Here is a 24,839-nt window from a genome sequence, read left to right on the forward strand (position 1 = left end):
TTCCTGACATTTGTGTTAAAGTGAGAGGGATGTGGAGGCTGCCAAATGTATTTCCTTTAAAAACAATGCCAGTTGCCTGGCAGTCCTGCTCATCTTTCTGGTCAGTGTGATTCACACACCTGAAACTTGCTAAACTGGTCACAATTGTGTCAGATATTTGATCTACATGCTTGTTCAGGGTCTATGGCTAAAAGTATTAGAAGCAGTGGATCAGCAGGACAGCCAGGCAACTACCATTGTTCAAAAGTGTCAGCCACCATACCTCAGGTTCCCCTTATTTTTAGACAGACCCTGAACAAGCATGAAGGTTAGATGTGTCTGACAAAAATCATGACACGATTGGCTGCATGCTTGTTTCTGGTGCGATTCAGACACTCCTGTAGCCAAAGAGATAAATATGGCAGCTTCCATAAGTGTCTCCCTTTAAATGACTTCCGAGGCGAGGAAGGATGAAAATCTGTTTACTCCCCTTGGGTTTCTTCTAGCCCCTCAGCCGCCTCAGTCCCTCACTGAAGCCCTGGACCTCCTCGGGGTCCCTACTAGCTGCCCGTAATGATCCCGACCTGCCAGCGGGGGCAGGCTCTTTTGCACCTGCACAGAGAGCACTCATGCACATGCGGTCACATCATCTGGCAGGTACTGCGCAAAACTACTCTGCAGGTGCAGAACACACCAGACGACGTAGATGCAGAAGAGCTGACCCTGCTGACAGGTCATTATGAGCCTCAATTATCATAAACTGTTTCTGTGTACTGTCCCTTTCTTGCTGTGTAAACTGTGTTATCACAGATGTTCATTTTAGGCATAAACTGTTAAAGTGAACCTTAAGGCAGAAAAAAAACGAGTTTTACTCACCTGGGGCTTCTACCAGCCCCCTGCAGCAGTCCTGTGCCCTCGCAGCCACTCACTAATCCTCTAGTCCCCCGCTGCCAGCTAGTTTAGCTGGCAGCGGGGGATCAGAGGATTAGTGAGTGACTGCGAGGGCACAGGACTGCTGCAGGGGGCTGGTAGAAGCCCCAGGTGAGTAAATCTCATTTTTTTCTGGCTTAAGTGTCCCTTTAAATACAGTAGGTCAGGTTAATGATCAATATTTCCCCGTTTTGCCATCCTTTGAACAGTAGTATATCATACAGCTGTACCATATCATGTGCAATACTTCTAATAACACATTTGAGTAATGCTGATCTATACAAAGGAGCTAGCAGCTTATTCCCGAGTACTGTAAATACACAAGACAATGAACCCCATCACACCTTTAACAGCATCCCAAATGATGGCTGAGTTGTCTACAGACGCAGAGACCATGAAGTTGCTGTCCTGTGTCCAGGAGATGTCATAAACGTCCTCCAGGTGACCCCTGTGCACAGAAAGGAGAGGATTACATTTGTGTATTAAGCAATGCATTTACAAACTGAAACACTGAAGAACCATAGTACTAGATTTCAAGAGAACCAGAGGCAGTTCCATGGAGGGCAGATGGGACACAGAGGCATGTTCTCTGCCTCATGACATGCTTCTGTGTCCCCACACCGCCGCGCTGTAGCCCAGCAAGATTACCGAGAATATTTGTTGCTATTTCGGAGGTAAACATAGGGGAGAGGGATTGTCTGTTTAAAACGCCTGCCAGGGGCGTTCCTGCAGGTTTTTCTCTCTCCCGGGCCACGCCCCCGCCTCTCTGCATGATGTGAATGAGAGAGTCTCATTCCAGCGTTGTGACCCAGAGGTTGTGAAAGTAGGCCAGTGTGGCCTACAGCAGTGGCGGGGAGCAGCAGTTTTGCTGCTAACTGATCCGCTTAGCCCTTCAGATCAGGTAGCCTACTTTTTTCTTTATTATTTTATGAGCCCACCTCGGGCTCTCTTTATGGTTTACAGCATGAGAAAGTAAGGATCTGGACCTGACTACAGACTCTCCATGGCTGTCACAGATACAAAGAACAGTTCGACAACCATCTTGGAATATCACTATATCCTACAGAGGAGGGATAAACGCTAAGCTGTGTAATATGTTGGCGCTTTATAAATACAATAAATAAATAAGGGTCTAATAGTAGTTTGTGACTTGGAATGATAAAGGACCACTATCGCGCATGAATTGAAAAATCTTAACCACTTGACGACCATAGGCTTACACTCCCCTAAAGACCAGGCTATTCTTCACAATAGAGGGCTGTGCAGCTTGGTCAGGTTGCTGCACAGCCCTGCAACTCACCACACAAATTAATTTTACCTCCTTTTGTTGTCCTTGATAGGACACTGCTGGAGGTATCTGATCGCTGCTGCAACTTTTAATTTTTTTTTTATGAGAAAGGGGGGGCTTTTCCCTCCCTCCGACCTCTCTCCCCCCTGGGCCGTCCTAATCGCCATAGGGAGGTGATAGGCACTCATCTCCGCCTCTCATAGGCATCTGCCTATGAGAGGACTTTAGCGGCTAGCAAGCTGATCAAGGAGCTCCGCTTAGTGAAACGTCAGGGAACGATCGCGCATGCGTTCCCTGTTAAACTCCAGAACTTGACGCCAATCGGCGTTAGGCAGTTCTGGGGCTGCCACCGTGGCGTGACGCGGTCGTTAGGTAGTTAAAAATACATGCATAAGTAAATTTTTTACATTACAATGTTCTACAAACTACTTTTCTCCTATGTTGCTGTCACTTAGTGTTCTCCCCAGAATTTCTTTCCAGCCGGGTAGCATGAAAAAGTAGCCGGGTGGGGCGAGATGAGAGAATGCAGGGCCGGTGTTTCTGTGTGCAACTCTGCTTACATCATAGGAGGAGGTGAACTGATGACAGCTGGGTGCTCACCAAAACTAGCCGGGTGGAGCACCCGCCTAAACGAGCCTGGGGAGAACACTGCTTATGGTAGGCAGTAAAACTGACAGGTTTAGGACTAGGCCATCACCTCATGGGGATCCTAAGTATAACCTTTATGCTTTAGAAAAGCCCTTCCTGGATAGGAGCTACTAAGAGATGCCAGCCAGGCACCCTAGTCACTTGCACGAAGCACCTGCCATTCAGTAAGTGCTTTTGAAAACAAGAAAAAGCCTGACAATCCCACATAAGGAGACTTGATTGTTGTCCAAAACCAGTCAGATTTTTACAACCTACTGCAAGTCAAAGCGGGGTAAGAAAAAATAAATTTACCGTGCATTTTACCCTGAAACACATTTTATACATATGCGTTTTACATTTTAAAATGGTTCTTAAATGAATTATTTAAACAACTGCAGGAAAATTATAAACGCATAAATACTAAACAACCACCTAAGATACAAAAGTGACATGAATGTCTGATTGATAAGGAGATAGAGATAGATAGAGATAGATATATATATACCTCTTTTATAAGTCAGTTCTAGTTCAAAATAACATTTGTTCATTCTCATCAAAAACTGGCTATGAGATATTTCTAACCATAACATGCTCATGGAAGATTGACCATGAGAGTGTTGCTATCTAACCATAACATTCTCATGGAAGACTGGCCATGAGAATTTTGCTATCTACAACACTAGTCAAAATATGAGATGATGTGCAAGTTCTCACATAAGCAAAAATAGTCAGTCGTGTTCGGTGCCGCTTCTAAAGCACATTGGGCTCTATTCATAAAAAATTTGTGGCGAAAAAACTCCTGGAGGGAAAATACCGCAGCGGTATTTTAGACTTCTCGGTGGTCATTCATAAAAATGTTGGCAGCTGCGATGCAAGTGCGGAGATCTCCCGCTGAAGGCTGGCGGTAAGCTGTCGGAAGGCATGCGGAAACACTTACGCCGGCAGAGTCCCTCCGTGCACTGCTCTCTCTGGGAGGTCTGTCCCATTCACTTGTATGTAATCCGCAGGCTTCGAGGAAGCGGTATTTCCTGTCCACATACCGCTTTCTCTAATCTTTATGAATGGCCATTTTGTTACTTTTTTCTAGATAAATCTAGAAAAACACTGCAGAAGGCGGAAATTTCTCGCACTGCTGGGGGATTGTAGATGTTCATGCGGGAACAGCTTTTATGAATGCCCACTTTGCTAAATGGTCGGGAAAGTCCACTGTTTTGAGCGGAAAACTTGCGGTAAAGTTTTATGAATAGAGCCCATTGTGACCACGCAGTCATGTGCCCTGTCTGCACAGGCGCACATTGACAGACATTGAATTCTGTCTATATAAAGGAGGGAAAAATACTTTCGAGTTGGGACTCTCGAAGGACAAGTAGACATGCCGTCACCAGGTATTTCCCCTCAGAGGTCGCTGAGGTTCCCGATCTTCTCTGGGTGATGCTACAATACTTGGTAAGAATATCGGTGCTCACTAATTACTCAAATACAATGTAACTATAATTCTGCAAGCCTAGATAATTATTATAACAGGATTGTAGCTCAATAAATATTACTATTGGACCCTTCCTCATGTTTTTCTGCAATTCATTTTACCCACTACGGTGGTGAGGGAAGTTAGAGGGTTTAAAAACCCTTCCCTTGAGGCAAAACCCCACCCATGACTGTACATTTCACTGACGACCAATCACACCGACCTCACTCTACAGCCTAATTGGCTACTGAGACAAACATGTCACCCACCCCTTTACCCCCAGTCTGCAAACGGACCCAATATGTGCTAATATAGGTGAAGGGTGCAAATTACAGTACAGTGTATGGATCACATGATAGTACCTCAAGGATTTGTACACAGTCCAGTTTTCTTTGTTCTGTTCAGGCTCTTCCTCACTGAATGGTGTTATTTCCGGTTCTCTGGTCTCACTCAATTTCCATAAAAGTATTACAGCATCTGCAGCATACAAAGATTTATGTTCTGTCTAGTCTAGATACAGGTTTTTAACAAGCTTATAGCACATTTTTGAGTGAACCAGCATTTTGACGTCCAACATGACAGATAATCAGTGTCAACTTCAGTTTAACCCTTAGACGGCCGCTGACATCTTAGAACTATTGCAAGTCAAGTAGAGAGTTTGCACTGAACTAAAACTAATGAATGTTTTAAGTTGGCGCATAATTATGCAAATCTCTGCAGCTTCAACAGCATTTGGATTAATTCATTTACGTTTTTATAATGAGCATAATTCTGAATCTTGATTTAGTTCGCATAACTCTCCATCAGAAACAGGAGAGAGGGAGAACGCAGGTCTGTGAAGTCGGTACAAAAATCATCTGACTCCAACTCCTCAGTTTATGAAAACACAGACTCCAACTCCAGGTACCCAAAATAGCTCCAACTCTGACTCCTTAGTCTAATACTTACCAGGACTGTGGATTTGGTGCAAAAATCATCTGACTTCCCAGTTTATGAAACCACCTACTCCAACTCAGACTCCAGGTTTCCAAAATTGCTCCGACTCCACAGCACTGGGAAAACATGGGCACTCCGGTCCTCTTGCTCTGCTCCCTCTCAACTCAGGCGGCATAACAAAAGCACCCTGTGTGGTGAAGCCAGCTGGAGTGCTCAAGGAGTAAAGATGCTAAGTCTATGTATACTGGTAGAGGTAAAGGCCCACTACCGGCACTGCAAGTCAATAAGCTTTATTTTAATAAAAAGGTTACAACCAAAAGTGAAGCATTAAAGCAATCCCGAGCCAAAGCTCAGGATCAAAATAAGAAACTCACCTGAAGAGGGAAGCCTCAGGATCCTATTGAGGCTTTCCTCGGTGGTCCGATGTCCCCCGTCACTGAGCACGCAGTAGACACGCAAGCGCGGCCGCACATTTGCAGTAGCACAGAAGCCCATGGCTACGGCTTACTGTGCAGCCACGCTTGCAAGAGGAGGTGTGGGCCCCCAACAATGCCTTGTCGCTAATCTTTTTGGGGGGGGGGGGATGGGGCGTGCTTAACGACGGGGGACATCAGAGCAGGGAGGAAATAAGATCCTGAGGCTTCCCACTCTTTAAGGAGTCATCTCAATTTGTACCCGAGCTTCAGCTCAGGTACATAAGCGTCAGGGTATCGGCACCATTTGTGGGTTGCCAAGTGGTACGACAACAGACTTTGCAGCCCACAGCTATTGCAGTTACCCTAATGCTTAACGTTTGGTCATAACCCCCTTATTGAAATAAAGCCTACTGACTTGCAGTGCCTGGAGCGTTCCTTCATCTCTACCAGTATAAATCTCAATCTAGGGCTGACTGAAGTTAACAACCCCCCCCCCCATCCCTGCTTCTCTCGAGATGTCGCTCTAAGGTCATGCTGTATGCATACCCTTGCATGTATGCAATTCACTATCAGGCAGGAATCTGTCTACAGGGAGGGCAGTTGTGGGCTTTCTCCCCATACGGTAGCCACGCTCAGGGCTGTCTGCTGTTTCTCTGTTCTAGTCCGGGGAGCAGTTGCAGTGCTTCCAGGTAGTGAGTTTGCTTGGGGCAGTGCTGCTTCCTTTTCTTGGGGGCCCGAGGAGGTCTACACGAGGCACCCCTGTTGAGATGCAAGTTTAGTAAGTGGACTAATTCCTGCAGGGTAAAGCAGTAGTTCATAAAAGGCACGTACGCACGCCTGATTCCTTCAAATGACGGGTCGTCAGACCCACCCGCGGGACAGCAGTTCTGACAACAGTATCCTCGTGTGTACAGTCAAAAGCCGCCTCATCAGCCGGCCGACAGACTGTACACAGGTGCTGCCTGGTTTCTTCTGTTGCAGTCCATAATTCTCAATCATCTCCAAATGTACACTCACCTAAAGGATTATTAGGAACACCTGTTCAATTTCTCATTAATGCAATTATCTAATCAACCAATCACATGGCAGTTGCTTCAATGCATTTAGGGGTGTGGTCCTGGTCAAGACAATCGCCTGAACTCCAAACTGAATGTCAGAATGGAAAAGAAAGGTGATTTAAGCAATTTTGAGCTTGGTTGAGTGTGGTTGTTGGTGCCAGAGGGGCCGGTCTGAGCATTTCACAATCTACTCAGTTACTGGGATTTTCACGCACAACCATTTCTAGGGTTTACAAAGAATGGTGTGAAAAGGGAAAACCATCCAGTATGCGGCAGTCCTGTGGGCAAAAATGCCTTGTTGATGCTAGAGGTCAGAGGAGAATGGGCCGACTAATTCAAGCTGATAGAAGAGCAACGTTGACTGAAATAACCAGGGCTGTGGAGTCGGTACAAAAATCCACCGAGTCAGACTCCTCAGTTTAGGATTCCACCGACTCAGACACCTCTAATTTGCATATTACAATCTTGTTGATTGAAAGTATGTAACATAAAATTCATCTCTTAACTGCCAACGCTTAGGAATTTTAAAGGACAACTGAAGAGAGGATATGTAGACATACATATGCCATATTTATTCCCTTTAGTCATAGACTAAAACTAGTCCTTGGTAAGAGTACTTGTAAAAGAACAAAGAACATCTATCAGGCCCTAGGTAATGTTACTGTGGGTACATGCAAGAGTGATGTGCAGGTACTCTGCAGGAGAATGAGGCAATTCTTCCTCTATTACACATTCTTCATGCACAATCTGAACCAGGTTTATAGGCGATAGACAACACCTGTGTTCAATGTGCACAACATTCTCAGTGGATTATCTGCAGCTCTGTGGAGAGTGCATATATAGAGTATAGTACTACTGTGTAACAAAGTAAACCTGAGACAGATGAAATTAAAGTTTTATACATACCTGGGGCTTCCTCTAGCCCCCTTCAGGCTAATCAGTCCCTCGCTGTCCTCCTCCGCCACCTGGATCTTCTGCTATGAGTTCAGGTACTTGAGCCAGTCTTGCTTAGTTTGCATGTACACACTCCGCCGCCGGAAGCATACTACGCAGGGCAGCACTATTGCGCAGGTGCAGAATGCTCCTGGCTGTAGGAGCGGCATGTGGCCGGACAGCGCTGACTGGTTGAATTACCGGGACGCATAGCAGAAGATCCGGGTGGCGAAGGAGGACAGCGAGGGACTGATTAGCCTGAAGGGGGCTGGAGGAAGCCCCAGGTATGTATAACTTCTTTTCATCCGTCTCAGGTACCCTTTAATTCGTAGTCACCAAACCAAATTTTAACATATCAAATGATTTCATTTCATGAGCAAAGAGAGTGCATACATTTGCATAAACCAGCATCAGCGCAGAATTATTTCCATCTCATTGACCATCTCGATTAGTGACACAGCTACACATCAGGCTTTATTCTTACAGCATAGATATTATTTAGTAAATATGAGATTCCTGTGTACGCATCATATATACAGTCACAATCAGATATGTATATCTGACTTTAAAAATACGGGGACTGCTTGATTGGAACAGCACAAGTAACTCATTTTGATTGGTTTATTTCAGGTTTGTGGACTAAGCACAGCTATTACTGTATATATAAATATATGATTATTATCTTAGAAATAAAACATTTTCTCATATTTTCTATTTTAACCCATTCGCGTTCCGTCGTTTTCACTTGAGAAATGTTCACCTCCCATTCATTAGCCTATAACTTTATCACTACTTATCACAATGAACTGATCTATATCTTGTTTTTTCCGCCACCAATTAGGCTTTCTTTGGGAGGTACATTTTGCTAAGAGCCACTTTACTGTAAATGCATTTTAACAGGAAGAATAAGAAAAAAACGGTAAAAATCATTATTTCTCAGTTTTCAGCCATTACAGTTTTAAAATAATACATGCCTCCATAATTAAAACTCACGTATTGTATTTGCCCATATGTCCCGGTTATTACACCGTTAAAATTATGTCCCTATCACAATGTATGGCGATAATATTTTATTTGGAAATAAAGGTGCATTTTTTTCGTTTTGCATCTATCACTATTTACAAGTTTAAAATAAAAAAAAATAGAAATATTTCATCTTTACATTGATATTTAAAGAGTTTAGACCCTTAGGTAAATATTTACATTATTTTTTTTTTTTTTTTGTAATGGTTTTTTTTTATATGAAACATTTTATTTGGGTATTTATGGGAGGGTGGGATATAATTATAGTTTTATAATGTAATTGTGTGTTTAATTTTTTTTTACTTTTAGTTGTTTTACTTTTTGGCCACAAGATGGCGGCCATGAGTTTGTGTACATGACGTCACTCTAAGCGTAACACACGCTTATAGTGACGCAGGGGGAGGCAACGGCCAGAAAAAGCACAGCTTCCGAGAGAAGCTGTCGCTTTTTCAGCGGGGGAGAGGAATCAGTGATCGGGCACCGTAGCCTGATTCACTGATTGCCTGGCTAACGACCCGCGGGCTGGGAGCGCGCGTGCAATCGGCCGCGGGAGCGCGCATGGTCCCTGGACGTAGTTTCTACGTCTAGGAACCAAAATAGGTTAATTACTGTAATGATCTGCTCAGCTGCCTGTGCAGGCAGGCAGCTTTTTGGCCATTGTTCAGGTCTGCATTCTGCAGTTCTCTGGAAGAGAGACCTTTTGTCAGTATTGCAGCCTGCTGCTGCTGCTACTGCTGAGGAATTTGCATACGTTTGTCATGCAAATTGCCTAGCCACGTCCTTAGTGGGCTTGCTCTATATATACCATGTGATATCACAGACCTTTGCTGGTCATAAGGATTTATCCTGTGAAACACCCCGGAGAGTGTCAGCCATACTTTTTGTTGAAGATTAGCTTAGAGTAATTCTCAGGGATTGAACATAACAATGAGTTCACTGTACTAATAAATGCCCCCCCCCCCCCCAGTCACCAGATCTCAACCCAATAGAGAATCTTTGGGATGTGACGGAACGGGAGCTTCGCGCCCTGGATGTGCCTCCCACAAATCTCCGACTGAAAGAGGCTATCCTATCAATATGGGCCAACATTTCTAAAAATGATTTCAGCACCTTGTTGAATCAATGCCACGTAGAATTAAGGCAATTCTGAAGGTGAAAGGGGGGGGGGGGGGGGTCAAACACCGTATTAGTATGATGTTCCTAATAATCCTTTGGGTGAGTGTATTTGCACCTCAAAGACAATCCCTGCTGACTCGTGTGGATTTTGGCAAATGTAGATTTAATAGACAATTCAAAAATAGTTGTCACTCGCATGTAGGTATGTAAAAAATTAGCAGGCAATGTAAGGGTTAATGGAATTAAAGAGACACAAACAATTAGTATCTGAGAAAATTTTACACAGTCTGCACCTTTACTGCTGATTACTCTGTTGACAATATTAATGTCAGCTACGAGCAGCTAAGACTACGTAGCTACTCGCAATCGAAATTAAAACTAGATATCGATGCCCACAGCGGAGGGGAGGTGTCAACTTACCTATGCCATTGCTTATAGCCAATGTGTCAGCGCAACTTCACTACTTCCTCCTTCAAACCCGGAAGGAGGAAGTAGTTACGTTATGTGGACTGCGAGTGAAACACATTGGCTATAGGTGGCGACATAGGTAAGTTAAGCCCCTTCTGTCGCATGCAGAGCTATCCAATTTAAACTTTGATTACGAGAAGCTCCGCACTCATAGCTAACATCGCTCACTAAACAAATAAGAAAATGTATATTTAATTTAGAAACGGGTAATTTTGAATAAATCTCACCATCTCCACCAGAGGCCAGAAGTTCACCGTTTGGGGAGAATCGTACAACATTGACAGCTTTGGTGTGCCGAGCAAGGTTGGCCAGGAACTCTACCCCTGCTTTCCCATCTTCTGCCTTGTCCACTTTCCATATCTAAAAAATGCAAAATACGCCCAGCTGAGTGAAACAGAAGACAGGAGGCATAAGAGATCAGCAATGGCACAGCGGGATGACACAGGGGATCTGTTATGGTACAGAAGACAACAGGGACCAGTACAGGAGGACTGAAATGGGACAAAACACACTGTGTATCAGTGGTTAACGAGCACTATAGAGCAGGACACTCTGTGGATCAGTCACAAGACAGAAGGGGAGAAGAGGCAACAAAGGCCCACTATAGCGTGTGTGCGTGCGTGTAGGAAGAGTCAATAGTGATCAGTAACGAGAGCAGGATGGAAGACAAAACAGTGCAAATCAAATTTAGAGGAACAGAATAGGAGAGTGGAAGCAGCAGTGGTCAGTTATGGAGCAAGGAGAAAAAAAAAGGAGGCAGAAGGCATCAGTAATGGTAGAGTGGCATAGGACAGAAAGCAGCAATGTCTGATCATTAAGCATGAGGGTAAAGGAGAAAACTGGGGTAAATGATGGTGTAGCAAGAAAGGATGCAGAAATGATCTATCATGAAGCAGCAGCGAGCAGGACGGGACGGGACAGGACAGGAAGCAGCAGCGAGCAGGACGGGACGGGACAGGACAGGAAGCAGCAGCGAGCAGGACGGGACGGGACGGGACAGGAAGCAGCAGCGAGCAGGACGGGACGGGACAGGAAGCAGCAGCGAGCAGGACGGGACGGGACAGGAAGCAGCAGCGAGCAGGACGGGACAGAAAGCAGCAGCGAGCAGGACGGGACAGGAAGCAGCAGCGAGCAGGACGGGACAGGAAGCAGCAGCGAGCAGGACGGGACAGGAAGCAGCAGCGAGCAGGACGGGACAGGAAGCAGCCGCGAGCAGGACGGGACGGGACAGGAAGCAGCCGCGAGCAGGACGGGACGGGACAGGAAGCAGCCGCGAGCAGGACGGGACGGGACAGGAAGCAGCCGCGAGCAGGACGGGACGGGACAGGAAGCAGCCGCGAGCAGGACGGGACGGGACAGGAAGCAGCCGCGAGCGGGACGGGACAGGAAGCAGCCGCGAGCGGGACGGGACAGGAAGCAGCCGCGAGCGGGACGGGACAGGAAGCAGCCGCGAGCGGGACGGGACAGGAAGCAGCCGCGAGCAGGACGGGACAGGAAGCAGCCGCGAGCAGGACGGGACAGGAAGCAGCCGCGAGCAGGACGGGACAGGAAGCAGCCGCGAGCAGGACGGGACAGGAAGCAGCCGCGAGCAGGACGGGACAGGAAGCAGCCGCGAGCAGGACGGGACAGGAAGCAGCCGCGAGCAGGACGGGACAGGAAGCAGCCGCGAGCAGGACGGGACAGGAAGCAGCCGCGAGCAGGACGGGACAGGAAGCAGCCGCGAGCAGGACGGGACAGGAAGCAGCCGCGAGCAGGACGGGACAGGAAGCAGCCGCGAGCAGGACGGGACAGGAAGCAGCCGCGAGCAGGACGGGACAGGAAGCAGCCGCGAGCAGGACGGGACAGGAAGCAGCCGCGAGCAGGACGGGACAGGAAGCAGCCGCGAGCAGGACGGGACAGGAAGCAGCCGCGAGCAGGACGGGACAGGAAGCAGCCGCGAGCAGGACGGGACAGGAAGCAGCCGCGAGCAGGACGGGACAGGAAGCAGCCGCGAGCAGGACGGGACAGGAAGCAGCCGCGAGCAGGACGGGACAGGAAGCAGCCGCGAGCAGGACGGGACAGGAAGCAGCCGCGAGCAGGACGGGACAGGAAGCAGCCGCGAGCAGGACGGGACAGGAAGCAGCCGCGAGCAGGACGGGACAGGAAGCAGCCGCGAGCAGGACGGGACAGGAAGCAGCCGCGAGCAGGACGGGACAGGAAGCAGCCGCGAGCAGGACGGGACAGGAAGCAGCCGCGAGCAGGACGGGACAGGAAGCAGCCGCGAGCAGGACGGGACAGGAAGCAGCCGCGAGCAGGACGGGACAGGAAGCAGCAGCGAGCAGGACGGGACAGGAAGCAGCAGCGAGCAGGACGGGACAGGAAGCAGCAGCGAGCAGCCGCAGAGCAGGACGGGACAGGAAGCAGCAGCGAGCAGCCGCAGAGCAGGACGGGACAGGAAGCAGCAGCGAGCAGCCGCAGAGCAGGACGGGACAGGAAGCAGCAGCGAGCAGCCGCAGAGCAGGACGGGACAGGAAGCAGCAGCGAGCAGACGCAGAGCAGGACGGGACAGGAAGCAGCAGCGACCAGCCGCAGAGCAGGACGGGACAGGAAGCAGCAGCGACCAGCCGCAGAGCAGGACGGGACAGGAAGCAGCAGCGACCAGCCGCAGAGCAGGACGGGACAGGAAGCAGCAGCGACCAGCCGCAGAGCAGGACGGGACAGGAAGCAGCAGCGACCAGCCGCAGAGCAGGACGAGACAGGAAGCAGCAGCGACCAGCCGCAGAGCAGGACGAGACAGGAAGCAGCAGCGACCAGCCGCAGAGCAGGACGAGACAGGAAGCAGCAGCGATCAGCCGCAGAGCAGGACGAGACAGGAAGCAGCAGCGACCAGCCGCAGAGCAGGACGGGACAGGAAGCAGCAGCGACCAGCCGCAGAGCAGGACGGGACAGGAAGCAGCAGCGACCAGCCGCAGAGCAGGACGGGACAGGAAGCAGCAGCGAGCAGCCGCAGAGCAGGACGGGACAGGAAGCAGCAGCGAGCAGCCGCAGAGCAGGACGGGACAGGAAGCAGCAGCGAGCAGCCGCAGAGCAGGACGAGACAGGAAGCAGCAGCGACCAGCCGCAGAGCAGGACGAGACAGGAAGCAGCAGCGACCAGCCGTAGAGCAGGACGAGACAGGAAGCAGCAGCGAGCAGGACGGGACAGGAAGCAGCCGCGAGCAGGACGGGACAGGAAGCAGCCGTGAGCAGGACGGGACAGGAAGCAGCCGCGAGCAGGACGGGACAGGAAGCAGCCGCGAGCAGGACGGGACAGGAAGCAGCCGCGAGCAGCCGCAGAGCAGGACAGGACAGGAAGCAGCAGCGAGCAGCCGCAGAGCAGGACGGGACAGTAAGCAGCAGCGAGCAGCCGCAGAGCAGGACGGGACAGTAAGCAGCAGCGAGCAGCCGCAGAGCAGGACGGGACAGTAAGCAGCAGCGAGCAGCCGCAGAGCAGGACGGGACAGGAAGCAGCAGCGAGCAGCCGCAGAGCAGGACGGGACGCAACAGCGATATACGTCCATTGTAATTGTGGCCAATGCACCATCAGTTTGTTATTAAATGTGGCACATGTGGTATTGTTTTAACCATGACGAGTTGTAGAATACAGTTTGGTGTGTCTTGCAGCTTGGACCCCATCACAAAAAAAAAAGGTAGGGACAATCTCAATCTAAACATAAAAATTCATTTTCAAAATGATGATGAAACTTGAAAAAGTTGTAAGAAAACTACTAGAGACATATGTGGTAACATTTTAACTGGGATAGGTAGTACAATACAGTTTAGACAATTTTAGGGTTAAGGCCCATATCTTGTGTATTCTTTTTAGTCACAAACAATCAAAAGCAATTACATTTTCGCATATTCTGTACCAAAATAAACAACTTGTAAAATAATAAAGTTACAGAATATAAAAGAAAAAACATATTGTTACCTTAGGAACACGGCTTCTAAATATGTATGCCATAAAGGGTATATATTACTATTATTTTTGCAAATAAGGTCTTGTAATCATCGAGAGTGTATAATGAGAAAAAAAATAAATAAATAAAAGAACAGAAAAAGACATTTCTTTCCAAATACAATAATGTCACCATACATTGTGCTAGGAACAAAATCTAACTGTTTTAATAACTAGAATGAATAAGCAAATAACATTTGTGGGTTTAACTTATAGTTAGCACTGTTTATTGTAAAGCTATACTGAATGTAAATGGAGAAATAGTTTTTTTTCCCCCTTTATTTTACCTTTAAAATGCATAGAAAATAAGATAATTACTAAACAAAATTATCACATGCTAAAAGCCAAATTTGTCCTGGGGAAAAAAAACAAAACCAATATATACCCGAATAGAAGTCGACCCAAATATTTGACCCTCTTAAGCTGGAATTTTTTTGATTACTCAAGTATAAGTCGACCCAGATCTGGCTGGGATAGATACCTGCTGGCTGAGATCAATAACGCTGCTCTCTCCCGGGCGCTGCACAGTGACACTATAATATCTGTATAAACTGCGCTGACACTTCAGGGGGAGTAGCGATTAGACAGGCTGGGCTTATGACAGTGACGCAGGGGGAGGAGCTTAAATCGCTGGTGTCTTAAAAAAAAAGCTGCTTGCATCAGGGACAGCTGGTGAAGGCAATGATGGGTGGCTGGAACGGAGAGAATTAGAGCGGCTCTTACCTCCGCAACATGGTTAGGAGCTGCTGTAAATCCCTCCATTCCAGCCAATTTCAGCTCCGCCCCCGCATCACTGTCATAAGCACAGCCTGTCTAATAGCCGCTCTCCCTGAAGTGTCAGCGCTGTTTATAGAGCGATTGCTGGGGAGAGAGCTGCGTTAGTCATCTCAGCTATCAGGTACAATGAGTGAGGCACAGTGAGCAGCTCCTACCCCCGCAGCTACGGAGGATCACGTGCCGAGCGGGGGGGGGGGGGTCAGCATTCTCAGCCGCTGCCTGAAGGCATATGTAATGAGCGGTGGTCAGTCCATTCTCCTGTGTGGAGGGGGGGGGGCGGGGGGGAAGCGACATTATGACAACCAAAAATTCTATTAGAGCAGGGGGATACGATCTGACTGGCTGGTAGCACTAGGGGGGCAGAATGCAGCAGATGCAGAGTAGAGGGGACTCGATGCTCAGCTGCAAGTCAGAAATTTAGGTCTGATGTGAGTATAAGTCGACCACCCTGCTTCACAAAAGTAGATCAGACCTACATTTCTCGACCTATAGTCGAGTATATACGGTAGATCATTTAGATGCGATAAGTAGTAATAAAGTTATTGGTGAATGAATGGGAGCAGCGCTGATATGTGAAAGTTGCTCTCGTCCTGAAGTGGTTAAACAATGCACATTCCCTGGCTGGCCTGCTGATCCTCTGCCTCTACTACGTTTAACCATAGATGCTGAACAAATATGCAGATCAGATGTTTGACAAAAAAAGCTGACAAGATTAGCTGCATGCTTGTTTCAGGTGTGATTCAGACACTACTGATGCCTGAAAGCCCAGCAGGGTTGCCAGGCAATTGGCATTGTTTAAGCGGGATTGCCACCATAAACATTTAACTTCAACAGCAACTGGTCTGAGTGTATTAAGTGATTAAGATGCTAATCCTGCATTCAAAACTTTTTCTGCTGTTATGGTTTGGAGTTATCACATTACATTCTTTAGGATCACTGGCCCTTTAATTGTCATCACCTGGCAAAACAGTTGCAAGCTTGGGTGGGGGGAGGTTGTTTTTATAATATATTTCCCCCTCCTACTACTGACATAAGACAGTGCACTTCCCAATACAGACCTCAGTAAGGGCTGGTTCACACGGGCGTCTGCTGAGCTTTTGCTTGGCATTGCGTTCAACGCCAGCGTTTAAAAGCTAGGTTTTGAAAGCTTTTGAAAAGCGTTCAAGGCTAGCAGTTCTGGTCTCTGCTATTGTTTCCTCGCGTTTACTGCCTCTGAAAGCAGCATGTTGCTTTTGAGACTAGACGCAACGCTGGGATCTACTGCCAGGCTTTCATGAAAGCCTGCAAAAGCCAGCTCTAAACGCTCCCATTCACTTGCATGGGATGGCAGTAGATCCCAAAAAACGCTGCGTCTGAAACGCTGCGTTAAACGCCACAAAAACGCCCGTCTGAACCAGCCCTAAGAGTGTCTGGAGACTCTATGAGGAGGGCGGGTTACAAATACACAATTAGCAAGAGGAGAAAGAAGAGTGAGGGAGGAAATGCTGTCAGGATTAGCTTAATTCAAAGGTAACCAAGATGGAAACTGTCTAGAATAGGATTCTCTGCTTTTCCGTTATAAAATTCACAGGAATCATAAAGTGGACAGTGCAATACACCTGTTATATAAGTAGAACTAGTATTAATCTACTTATGTGTGCGTCTTATATTTCTAGGTTAGCATGGGTGTCACTTGTTTCCTTAAAAGGAAATAAATATGGCAGCCTACGTATCCCTCACACTCCAGATGTCCTTTAAGGCTAATTTCACACCAGGACGTTGCGTTAGAGGGGGCGTTAAGGTCGCATAACGTCCCCCTAACTCAACGCCTGGTGGTGCTGGATCTGGACGTCAGAGTGAGCCGCGTTGTGCAGCTCACTCTGGCGTCAGTGATGCCGTGATGCGCACTCTTGTGCGCATGCGGCATCACGTGGTCCCGCCGGCCAATCGCCGCACAGAGCGGCTGCTCCAGAAAGTAAACACTGCACGTCATAACGTGCAGTGCATATTAATTAGCCATGTGCCTGGCCGGTCTCCGCTCCTCCCCAACATTACTGAGCATGTGCAAGCAGTCTAACGCGGCTCAGCCGCGTCCAAAGTACTGCATGCAGTACATTGCCTTGTGACGCAGCGTTACAATGTAACGCAACGTCCGCACTGTGAACAGCCCCATTGATTTTTCATTACTGTGCGGTGGGCTGCGTTACAGGCTGCTCTAACGTGCGCCTGTAACGTCCCACTGTGAAACCAGCCTAAATGACAAAAGGTTAGCATGCAATAACGTTCTCTTCCCAATAGCTCTCATGAGGCGAGTCACCTACCCTCACTGTAGTGTCCACTCCAGCAGAAGCCAGTCTGTTCATCTTATCCGTCGTCCCATGCTGGAAATCAACGCTATAGACCGGCTCGCGGTTGTGCCAGGAAATCTCACAGGTGACAACCTTCATTCTGGCAGTGAGGCTCTTTATTTCAATGGAAATATAAAAAAAAAACAAAATCAATTAAAATAAAAAGAAAGTGAAATCCTGTGCACACTGGAGGGGTTCTCCCTAAAACAACAACAGGATTTCTGCATGTCATCTTTATTCCAGAAATGGCAATGTCCCTGAAGAGCAATGCGCTCATGTATCAGGGTCCTATAATCACCCTGTAAAACTAAAAGGTGACCACTAATGATCCAATTTCTAATGAAAAATCCTATCGAGCCATCAGGTAATTCTGATCGGAAGTGAAATATAATATAGTTCACTTCACCATCAACAAACCAATCTTTGTATCCTATCTATCACAACCAACAACAAAAATCCAAATTTTGGATCAACGAAGATCCAATCATTCATAATCGATTGTGCCGATCAACGGAGATTATTTACAACCAACCAGATTACACCTGATTAGAGTTATCTGAACCCTCAAACGATTTTTCCCTAGAAATTGGACCGTTAGTGGCCACCTTTACGCTCCAAATAGACATTTTATATGCTGAACATGCAACCAAAACACATTAACCGGCGGATCGCTCAGAGACAGCCTTATCAGTCCGCCGACAGTGCGTATACACACGCTAGTGTCGCCTGAAAGTCCGCCCAGCGGGAGGGTCTGACGGACCAGTCGTTGGCGGGCGTAGTGCGTGTGTACGCATCTTTAGATGCCCACCAGATGCTACTGATATGCCTTTATGCTGATCTGTCATTTAATCAGCCACCCGATTTGGTGAGAGTACCCAGTGTGGATATTACTTCTGCTGTGGACATTTTTTGGAACTGTTCATGTGAATTTTATATGCTATGTTGAGCGCCTGCACAGACTTTTATAATGCTTTAAAGGTACATACACACGTTGGATTTTTGCAAACGACCCGTAGTTTGGATGTCAAATCGGGCTTGTGTACAGTCTGTTGTTCAGCTGATAAGACTGGACTTGAGCGATCTTCTTGACACATGCCCGATTTGACGTCCAAATGATGGGTCATTTGCGAAAATCCGACGTGTGTACGAGCCTTAAGAATCGATCCCAATATGTGCATAGTATTCAATGTCTGTTGACGGTTAGTCTACATGTAGGTGAAAAAAATTGGTCAGTGATTGGTCAATCAGAATTGAATGTGTACCAGGCTTCATATCAATAGACTGTCAAATGCTAATAGTTCTGGTTTTCGTGGCAATTGAATGCAGTCCCTACACAGCTTGGTACTGGGACAATCAAAATTGGTAGGTAGTACATCGGATGCAATTCTACGGCAAATCATGTGTGTACTCATTTTGGAAAATTTGTGTTAAAAAAAAAAAAAAAAAGTATGGAAACTTTATATTCAAAGAAACTCCACTGGTTGTATTTAGAGCGCGTTTGAGATTCCCGACATATGTTTCTTACATACCTGTGCAAGGGCCATCACTTGGACAAAGTAATAGAAGATGCAGTTCCCCAGCGATTACATGAGGTGGCGTAGCAATTGCAGCTGCAGATTCATGAAGTTCAATATAAACTGAATACAGGAACCTCTGAAACTAGTAAGCTAATCAACAAAATGGATACGAATAGTGACAACCTGGAAGTGCTGTAAGTAACCGCTTTACTCCCGGAGAACCGTATCTTCAAGCAAGTTGGTCCCGTGGCTGAACCAGACAGGAATATGTAAAACACATGGCCATCTCTCCACCCACACTAATGAGTAATGGCAGGTAGGAGTTCTCCTTTAAAGGACCACTATCTCGAAAATTGTAAAATTTAAAATACATGTAAACGCATGCAAATAAGAAGTACATTTCTTGCAGAGTAAAATGAGCCATAAATTACTTTTTTATGTCGCTGTCACTTACAGTAGGTAGTAGAAATCTGACAGAACCGACAGGTTTTTGACCAGCCCATCTCCTCATGGGGGATTCTCAGGGTTTTGTTTCTTTTCAAAAGCACTTAGTGAATGCCAGTTGCTCATTCCAACTGCCAAAAAAGTGTGCAGTGAGCAGGGAGGATGGACAGCATCTTTGTATAAATCCTTTTCAGGGCGAGAGAGTGTGAGTGAGTGAGTGAGTGAGTGAGTGAGTGTGTATCCTTTTCAAGGAGTGAGTGAGTGTGTCTTGGTGAGAATCTCCCTCGAAGTTTCTACTACCTGCAGTAAATTACCACAACATAGGAAAAAAGTAATTTAAGGCTCATTTTACTCTGGAAGAAACACACTTATTTACATGTTTACATGTATTTTAAATGTTATAGTTTTCATATAGTGGTCCTCTGTCAGGCAAGGAAAACTTGCTGAAAGCGTTATGCCCGACAATGGCCTCTATTCATAAAACATTTGGGGAGAAAAAAATTTGTGGAGGGAAAATACTGCATCGGTATTTTAGACTTCTGGGTGTTCATTCATAAAAATGTTTCCAGCTGCGAGAGCAGTGCGGAGATTTTCCGCGGTAGGCTTGCGAAAACACACAAGCTGGCAGAGTCCCTCCGTGCACTGCTCGGGAGGTCTGTCCCATTCACTTGCATGTACTCCGCACGCTTCTCGCTACATCCGAGGAAGCTGTATTTCCCGTCTGCATACGCTTGCTCTAATCTTTATCAATGGACATTTTGTTACTTTTTCTAGATAAATCTAGAAAATCACAGCACAAGGCGGAAATGTATCGCTCTGCTGGGGGATTGTAACTTTTCACGCGGAAACAGCTTTTATGAATGCACACTTTGCTAAATGGTCGGGAAAGTCAGCTGTTTTGAGCGGTAAACCTGCGGTAAAGTTTTATGAATAGAGGCCAATGTCGGGCATGCCACTCAGGGGGTTTCCCTAGCTACAGGAGCCCCACAGTATAAGTTAGCTAGGTGCAGGGGCTCCTGTACACTATCTGCAGCATTAGTGGTGTAAGACATAGTGCCCCCCCCCCCCCCCCCCCCGATGCAGCCGCTGCCTTGCTAGATAAATACCAACCCTCGTTCCAATGAGCGCCCCAGCCTGTCTTCACAGCTCCGCTTATCTTCCAGTATGTGGAAGATGGGTACTGAAGTCATATGACGCCAGGCACTATGCCTTACATCACTAATGCTGCAGATAGTGTACAAGAGCCCCTGCACATAGCTAACTTATACTGTGGGGCTCCTGTACCTAGCTAGCCTATACTGGGGGGCACCTAAACAGCCAATCCTGTGGGCCCCTAACCAGCCAATCCCGGGGGACACCTGCACCTACCTAGCCCATCCCGGGGGACACCTGCACCTACCTAGCCCATCCCGGGGGACACCTGCACCTACCTAGCCCATCCCGGGGGACACCTGCACCTACCTAGCCCATCCCGGGGGACACCTGCACCTACCTAGCCCATCCCGGGGGACACCTGCACCTACCTAGCCCATCCCGGGGGACACCTGCACCTACCTAGCCCATCCCGGGGGACACCTGCACCTACCTAGCCCATCCCGGGGGACACCTGCACCTACCTAGCCCATCCCGGGGGACACCTGCACCTACCTAGCCCATCCCGGGGGACACCTGCACCTACCTAGCCTATCCCGGGGGACACCTGCACCTACCTAGCCTATCCCGGGGGACACCTGCACCTACCTAGCCTATCCCGGGGGACACCTGCACCTACCTAGCCTATCCCGGGGGAATCCTGCCCCTACCTAGCCTATCCCGGGGGACACCTGTACCTAACTAGCCTATCCTGGGGGCACCTAACTAGCCTATCCTGGGGGCACCTAACTAGCCTATCCTGGGGGCACCTAACTAGCCTATCCTGGGGGCACCTAACTAGCCTATCCTGGGGGCACCTAACTAGCCTATCCTGGGGGCACCTAACTAGCCTATCCTGGGGGCACCTAACTAGCCTATCCTGGGGGCACCTAACTAGCCTATCCTGGGGGCACCTAACTAGCCTATCCTGGGGGCACCTAACTAGCCTATCCTGGGGGCACCTAACTAGCCTATCCTGGGGGCACCTAACTAGCCTATCCTGGGGGCACCTAACTAGCCTATCCTGGGGGCACCTAACTAGCCTATCCTGGGGGCACCTAACTAGCCTATCCTGGGGGCACCTAACTAGCCTATCCTGGGGGCACCTAACTAGCCTATCCCGGTGGACACCTGCACCTAACTAGCCTATCCCGGGGGACACCTGCACCTAACTAGCCTATCCCAGGGGACACCTGCACCTAACTAGCCTATCCCGGGGGACACCTAACTAGCCTATCCCGGGGGACACCTGCACCTAACTAGCCTATCCCGGGGGGCACCTGCACCTAACTAGCCTATCCCGGGGGACACCTGCACCTAACTAGCCTATCCCGGGGGACACCTGCACCTAACTAGCCTATCCCGGGGGACACCTGCACCTAACTAGCCTATCCCGGGGGACACCTGCACCTAACTAGCCTATCCCGGGGGACACCTGCACCTAACTAGCCTATCCCGGGGGACACCTGCACCTAACTAGCCTATCCCGGGGGACACCTGCACCTAACTAGCCTATCCCGGGGGACACCTGTACCTAACTAGCCTATCCCGGGGGACACCTGTACCTAACTAGCCTATCCCGGGGGACACCTGCACCTAACTAGCCTATCCCGGGGGACACCTGCACCTAACTAACCTATCCCGGGGGACACCTGCACCTAACTAGCCTATCCCGGGGGACATCTGCACCTAACTAGCCTATCCCGGGGGACATCTGCACCTAACTAGCCTATCCCGGGGGACATCTGCACCTACCTAGCCTATCCCGGGGGACATCTGCACCTACCTAGCCTATCCCGGGGGACACCTGCACCTACCTAGCCTATCCCGGGGGACGCCTGCACCTACCTAGCCTATCCCGGGGGACACCTGTACCTAACTAGCCTATAGACATGACGATTTGATGGGAAATTGCATGGTGTGTACAAGGCTTTAGTATGCAGGCTCATATTAGTGCTGGATGGATATACTAAAGGACAGAACAAAAGTAAACAACTCAGCGCTAGTCTACTTTAGGGGACCCAGCAGGAAACCTCATAAGGAAATTCTGCTAATGTGATTGGGTTGTCAGCACCCTCTTGAACTGATAGGTTTTTTTTTAGATAGGTTGTTGTAAACCACACTATTTGGCCAATCACAATACTTTGTGCTGTAGAGGGTGCTGTGATTGGATAACTGTTCCCTATGGGGTTTACTGCTGTAACCCTAAACTAGACTATTCCCCCCCCCCCCCCCCCCCCCCCAAAGCTCAGCTGAGTATGGCTGATGATGTGTTACTGGTTATTTCAGCACAATGTTATAGATCAGTTCAGTGTTGTGTTTTTGTTTATATACAGTTGCAATGAAATAAAGGTGAGGGAGGTATCCAAGGCCGGGCAGAGGCGAGAGAAGCTCCTGCCTCAGGGCACAGCGTAGGGGAGGGGGGGCACACAATTCCCTCAGCTATCATTCCCCTATTGTGTTTGAAGCAGAGAGAAATAAGAAAAGTGGATACATGGCAGTGACTGCAAGCCAGATAAGTAGAGAATAAGGTGTTGGGGGCCCTGGGGCACCCATACATGGTACAATAAAAACATTCCATTTTCCCATTATTATTTTTTTTACCAAAACGATCGAAGGAAAGTTGAAAAGAATCCTCTTTTTGATCAAGAAAAACGAATTATGCCTTTTTTTTCCTATAAAAATCCAATCAGACATGTTGGAAAGATCTGTATATTCGATCTAACGGAATAATCGAACAAAATTATCTAATCGAAAAAAAACCTTTCTAATAGCAATCAGTGTGTGACGGGTGGGAGGGATGGAGGGGTGCGATTTGGTTTCTCAGCCTTGGGTGCTTAAAGACCTTGTCCCGGCTCAGGGGGTATCGTGACAGGCACTGGCGTAGGGCCCGCGGTCGCAGGGGTCGCCGTGGCGACCAGGCCCGCCTCCTGAAGAGGCAGGGGAGGCGCCCGGGGGCTGTGTGTTGGAGGACCCGCTCTTACTGGTCAGGTCGCCGCTGATCCTGAGGTCTGACACGCCGCAGCCTGCAAGGTAAGGGGGAAGCGGCGGCTGGGGGGGCTCCCTGTCACTCACTCACTGCCTAAAGGGGCTCCCTGTCACTCACTCACTGCCTAAAGGGGCTCCCTGTCACTCACTCACTGCCTAAAGGGGCTCCCTGTCACTCACTCACTGCCTAAAGGGGCTCCCTGTCACTCACTGCCTAAAGGGCTTATGTGCATTTACTGGTGAAAAGCTGTCTCTTATGTGCATTTACTGGTGAAAAGCTGTCTCATTATGTGCATTTACTGGGGAAAATCTGTCTCTTATGTGCATTTGCTGGGGAAAAGCTGTCTCTTATTATGTGCATTTGCTGGTGAAAAGCGGTTTCTTATTATGTGCTTTTACTGGTGAAAAGCGGTCTCTTATGTGCATTTACTGGGGAAAAGCTGTCTCTCATTATGTGCATTTACTGATGAAAGGCTGTCTGTCATTACGTGCATTTACTGGTGAAACGGTGTCTCTTATGTGCATTTAGTGGGGAAATTGTCAGTAAAAATAATCTTTGTCAGTAAAAAATAAAAGGTTGGCAACAGTGGCAGGCTGCGCAGCGCAACGGGAAAGATACAGGCAGCCCACCTCACGCTTGGGCTTGGAGGGGGGAGGAGCCGACGACAGCGAGCGTGAGTAGGTAGCCGCAGGCAGCCATAAATACGCAGTGTTTGACTGCGTCGCACTCGCAGAACCTCTCAGCCTGCGTCAGTCCAGAGACTAGCAGACTCGCAGGCAGCCAAAGCCAGCCAGGAGCAAGCCAATGGAAGAGGGGTAGGAATGGGGTATCACATGCATGCGTAAAAAGGTGGAAGGTGTGATTAGGCAGGACATAGGTGTGGTTATGTGGTTAGACGCGGTTAATTTAAACACTCCCATAGGCGCCAGAGAAAATCTTGCACCCAGGTGCCAGGCACCCCAGATTGACTGGGTATGTTTGTTGTGTTGGTCCTATAATCTGTCCAGGGAATTTATGCTTTATAGTGTAGTATTTTATTGCAGTGTTTTTAGTATTCTGTAGTGGTTAAGCACTTGTATTATTATCCTATTTAAGTGTGAAGTTTAATTAGGCATGTTTGTATAATACAAATTGGTATTACCAGTCAGCTTTGTGACCCAGTGCTAAGGTGTGTGCGTGCGTGTGTGTGTGTGTCAAAGTTTTTAAACGGAAGTGTGAGCCGGGCCTTATGCTGGGAATACACGGGTTGATTTTGGGGCTTGATTCTGCACCCAATCGTTTTTGCCATTCAAATCTGTGGGCGATTCTCTTATTTTCCGCTTGTTTTCCTTATCTTTTTCCATTGTCCCCAATGCAGAATCGAGCGGCAAAACGATCGGACGTGTCGGAAATTATCTATTGAGCCATCTTATCAGCTCAAAATCGAGCCGTGTATTCCCA

The 24,839-nt window shown here is 48.2% G+C and overlaps 1 protein-coding gene across 4 annotated transcripts in view; it reads right to left on the bottom strand.

Moving 5' to 3' along the window:
* LOC137547169 (chromatin assembly factor 1 subunit B-like) overlaps nucleotides 1-24,839 on the bottom strand; it is a 50,708-nt gene that overhangs the window by 24,405 nt on the left and 1,464 nt on the right. For all 4 annotated transcript variants that reach the window (XM_068270434.1, XM_068270431.1, XM_068270432.1 and 1 more), the window contains exons 2-5: nucleotides 17,292-17,432; nucleotides 10,467-10,599; nucleotides 4,652-4,766; nucleotides 1,254-1,357 (exon numbers count right to left, since the gene is read on the bottom strand). In XM_068270434.1, the coding sequence (XP_068126535.1) occupies nucleotides 1,254-1,357; nucleotides 4,652-4,766; nucleotides 10,467-10,599; nucleotides 17,292-17,417 (478 nt within the window). In that variant the 5' untranslated portion in view covers nucleotides 17,418-17,432. The remainder of the gene's footprint in view (nucleotides 1-1,253; nucleotides 1,358-4,651; nucleotides 4,767-10,466; nucleotides 10,600-17,291; nucleotides 17,433-24,839) is intronic.

Source organism: Hyperolius riggenbachi, chromosome 2 (genome assembly GCF_040937935.1).
Source record: "Hyperolius riggenbachi isolate aHypRig1 chromosome 2, aHypRig1.pri, whole genome shotgun sequence".
NCBI classification, from domain to species: Eukaryota; Metazoa; Chordata; class Amphibia; order Anura; family Hyperoliidae; genus Hyperolius; species Hyperolius riggenbachi.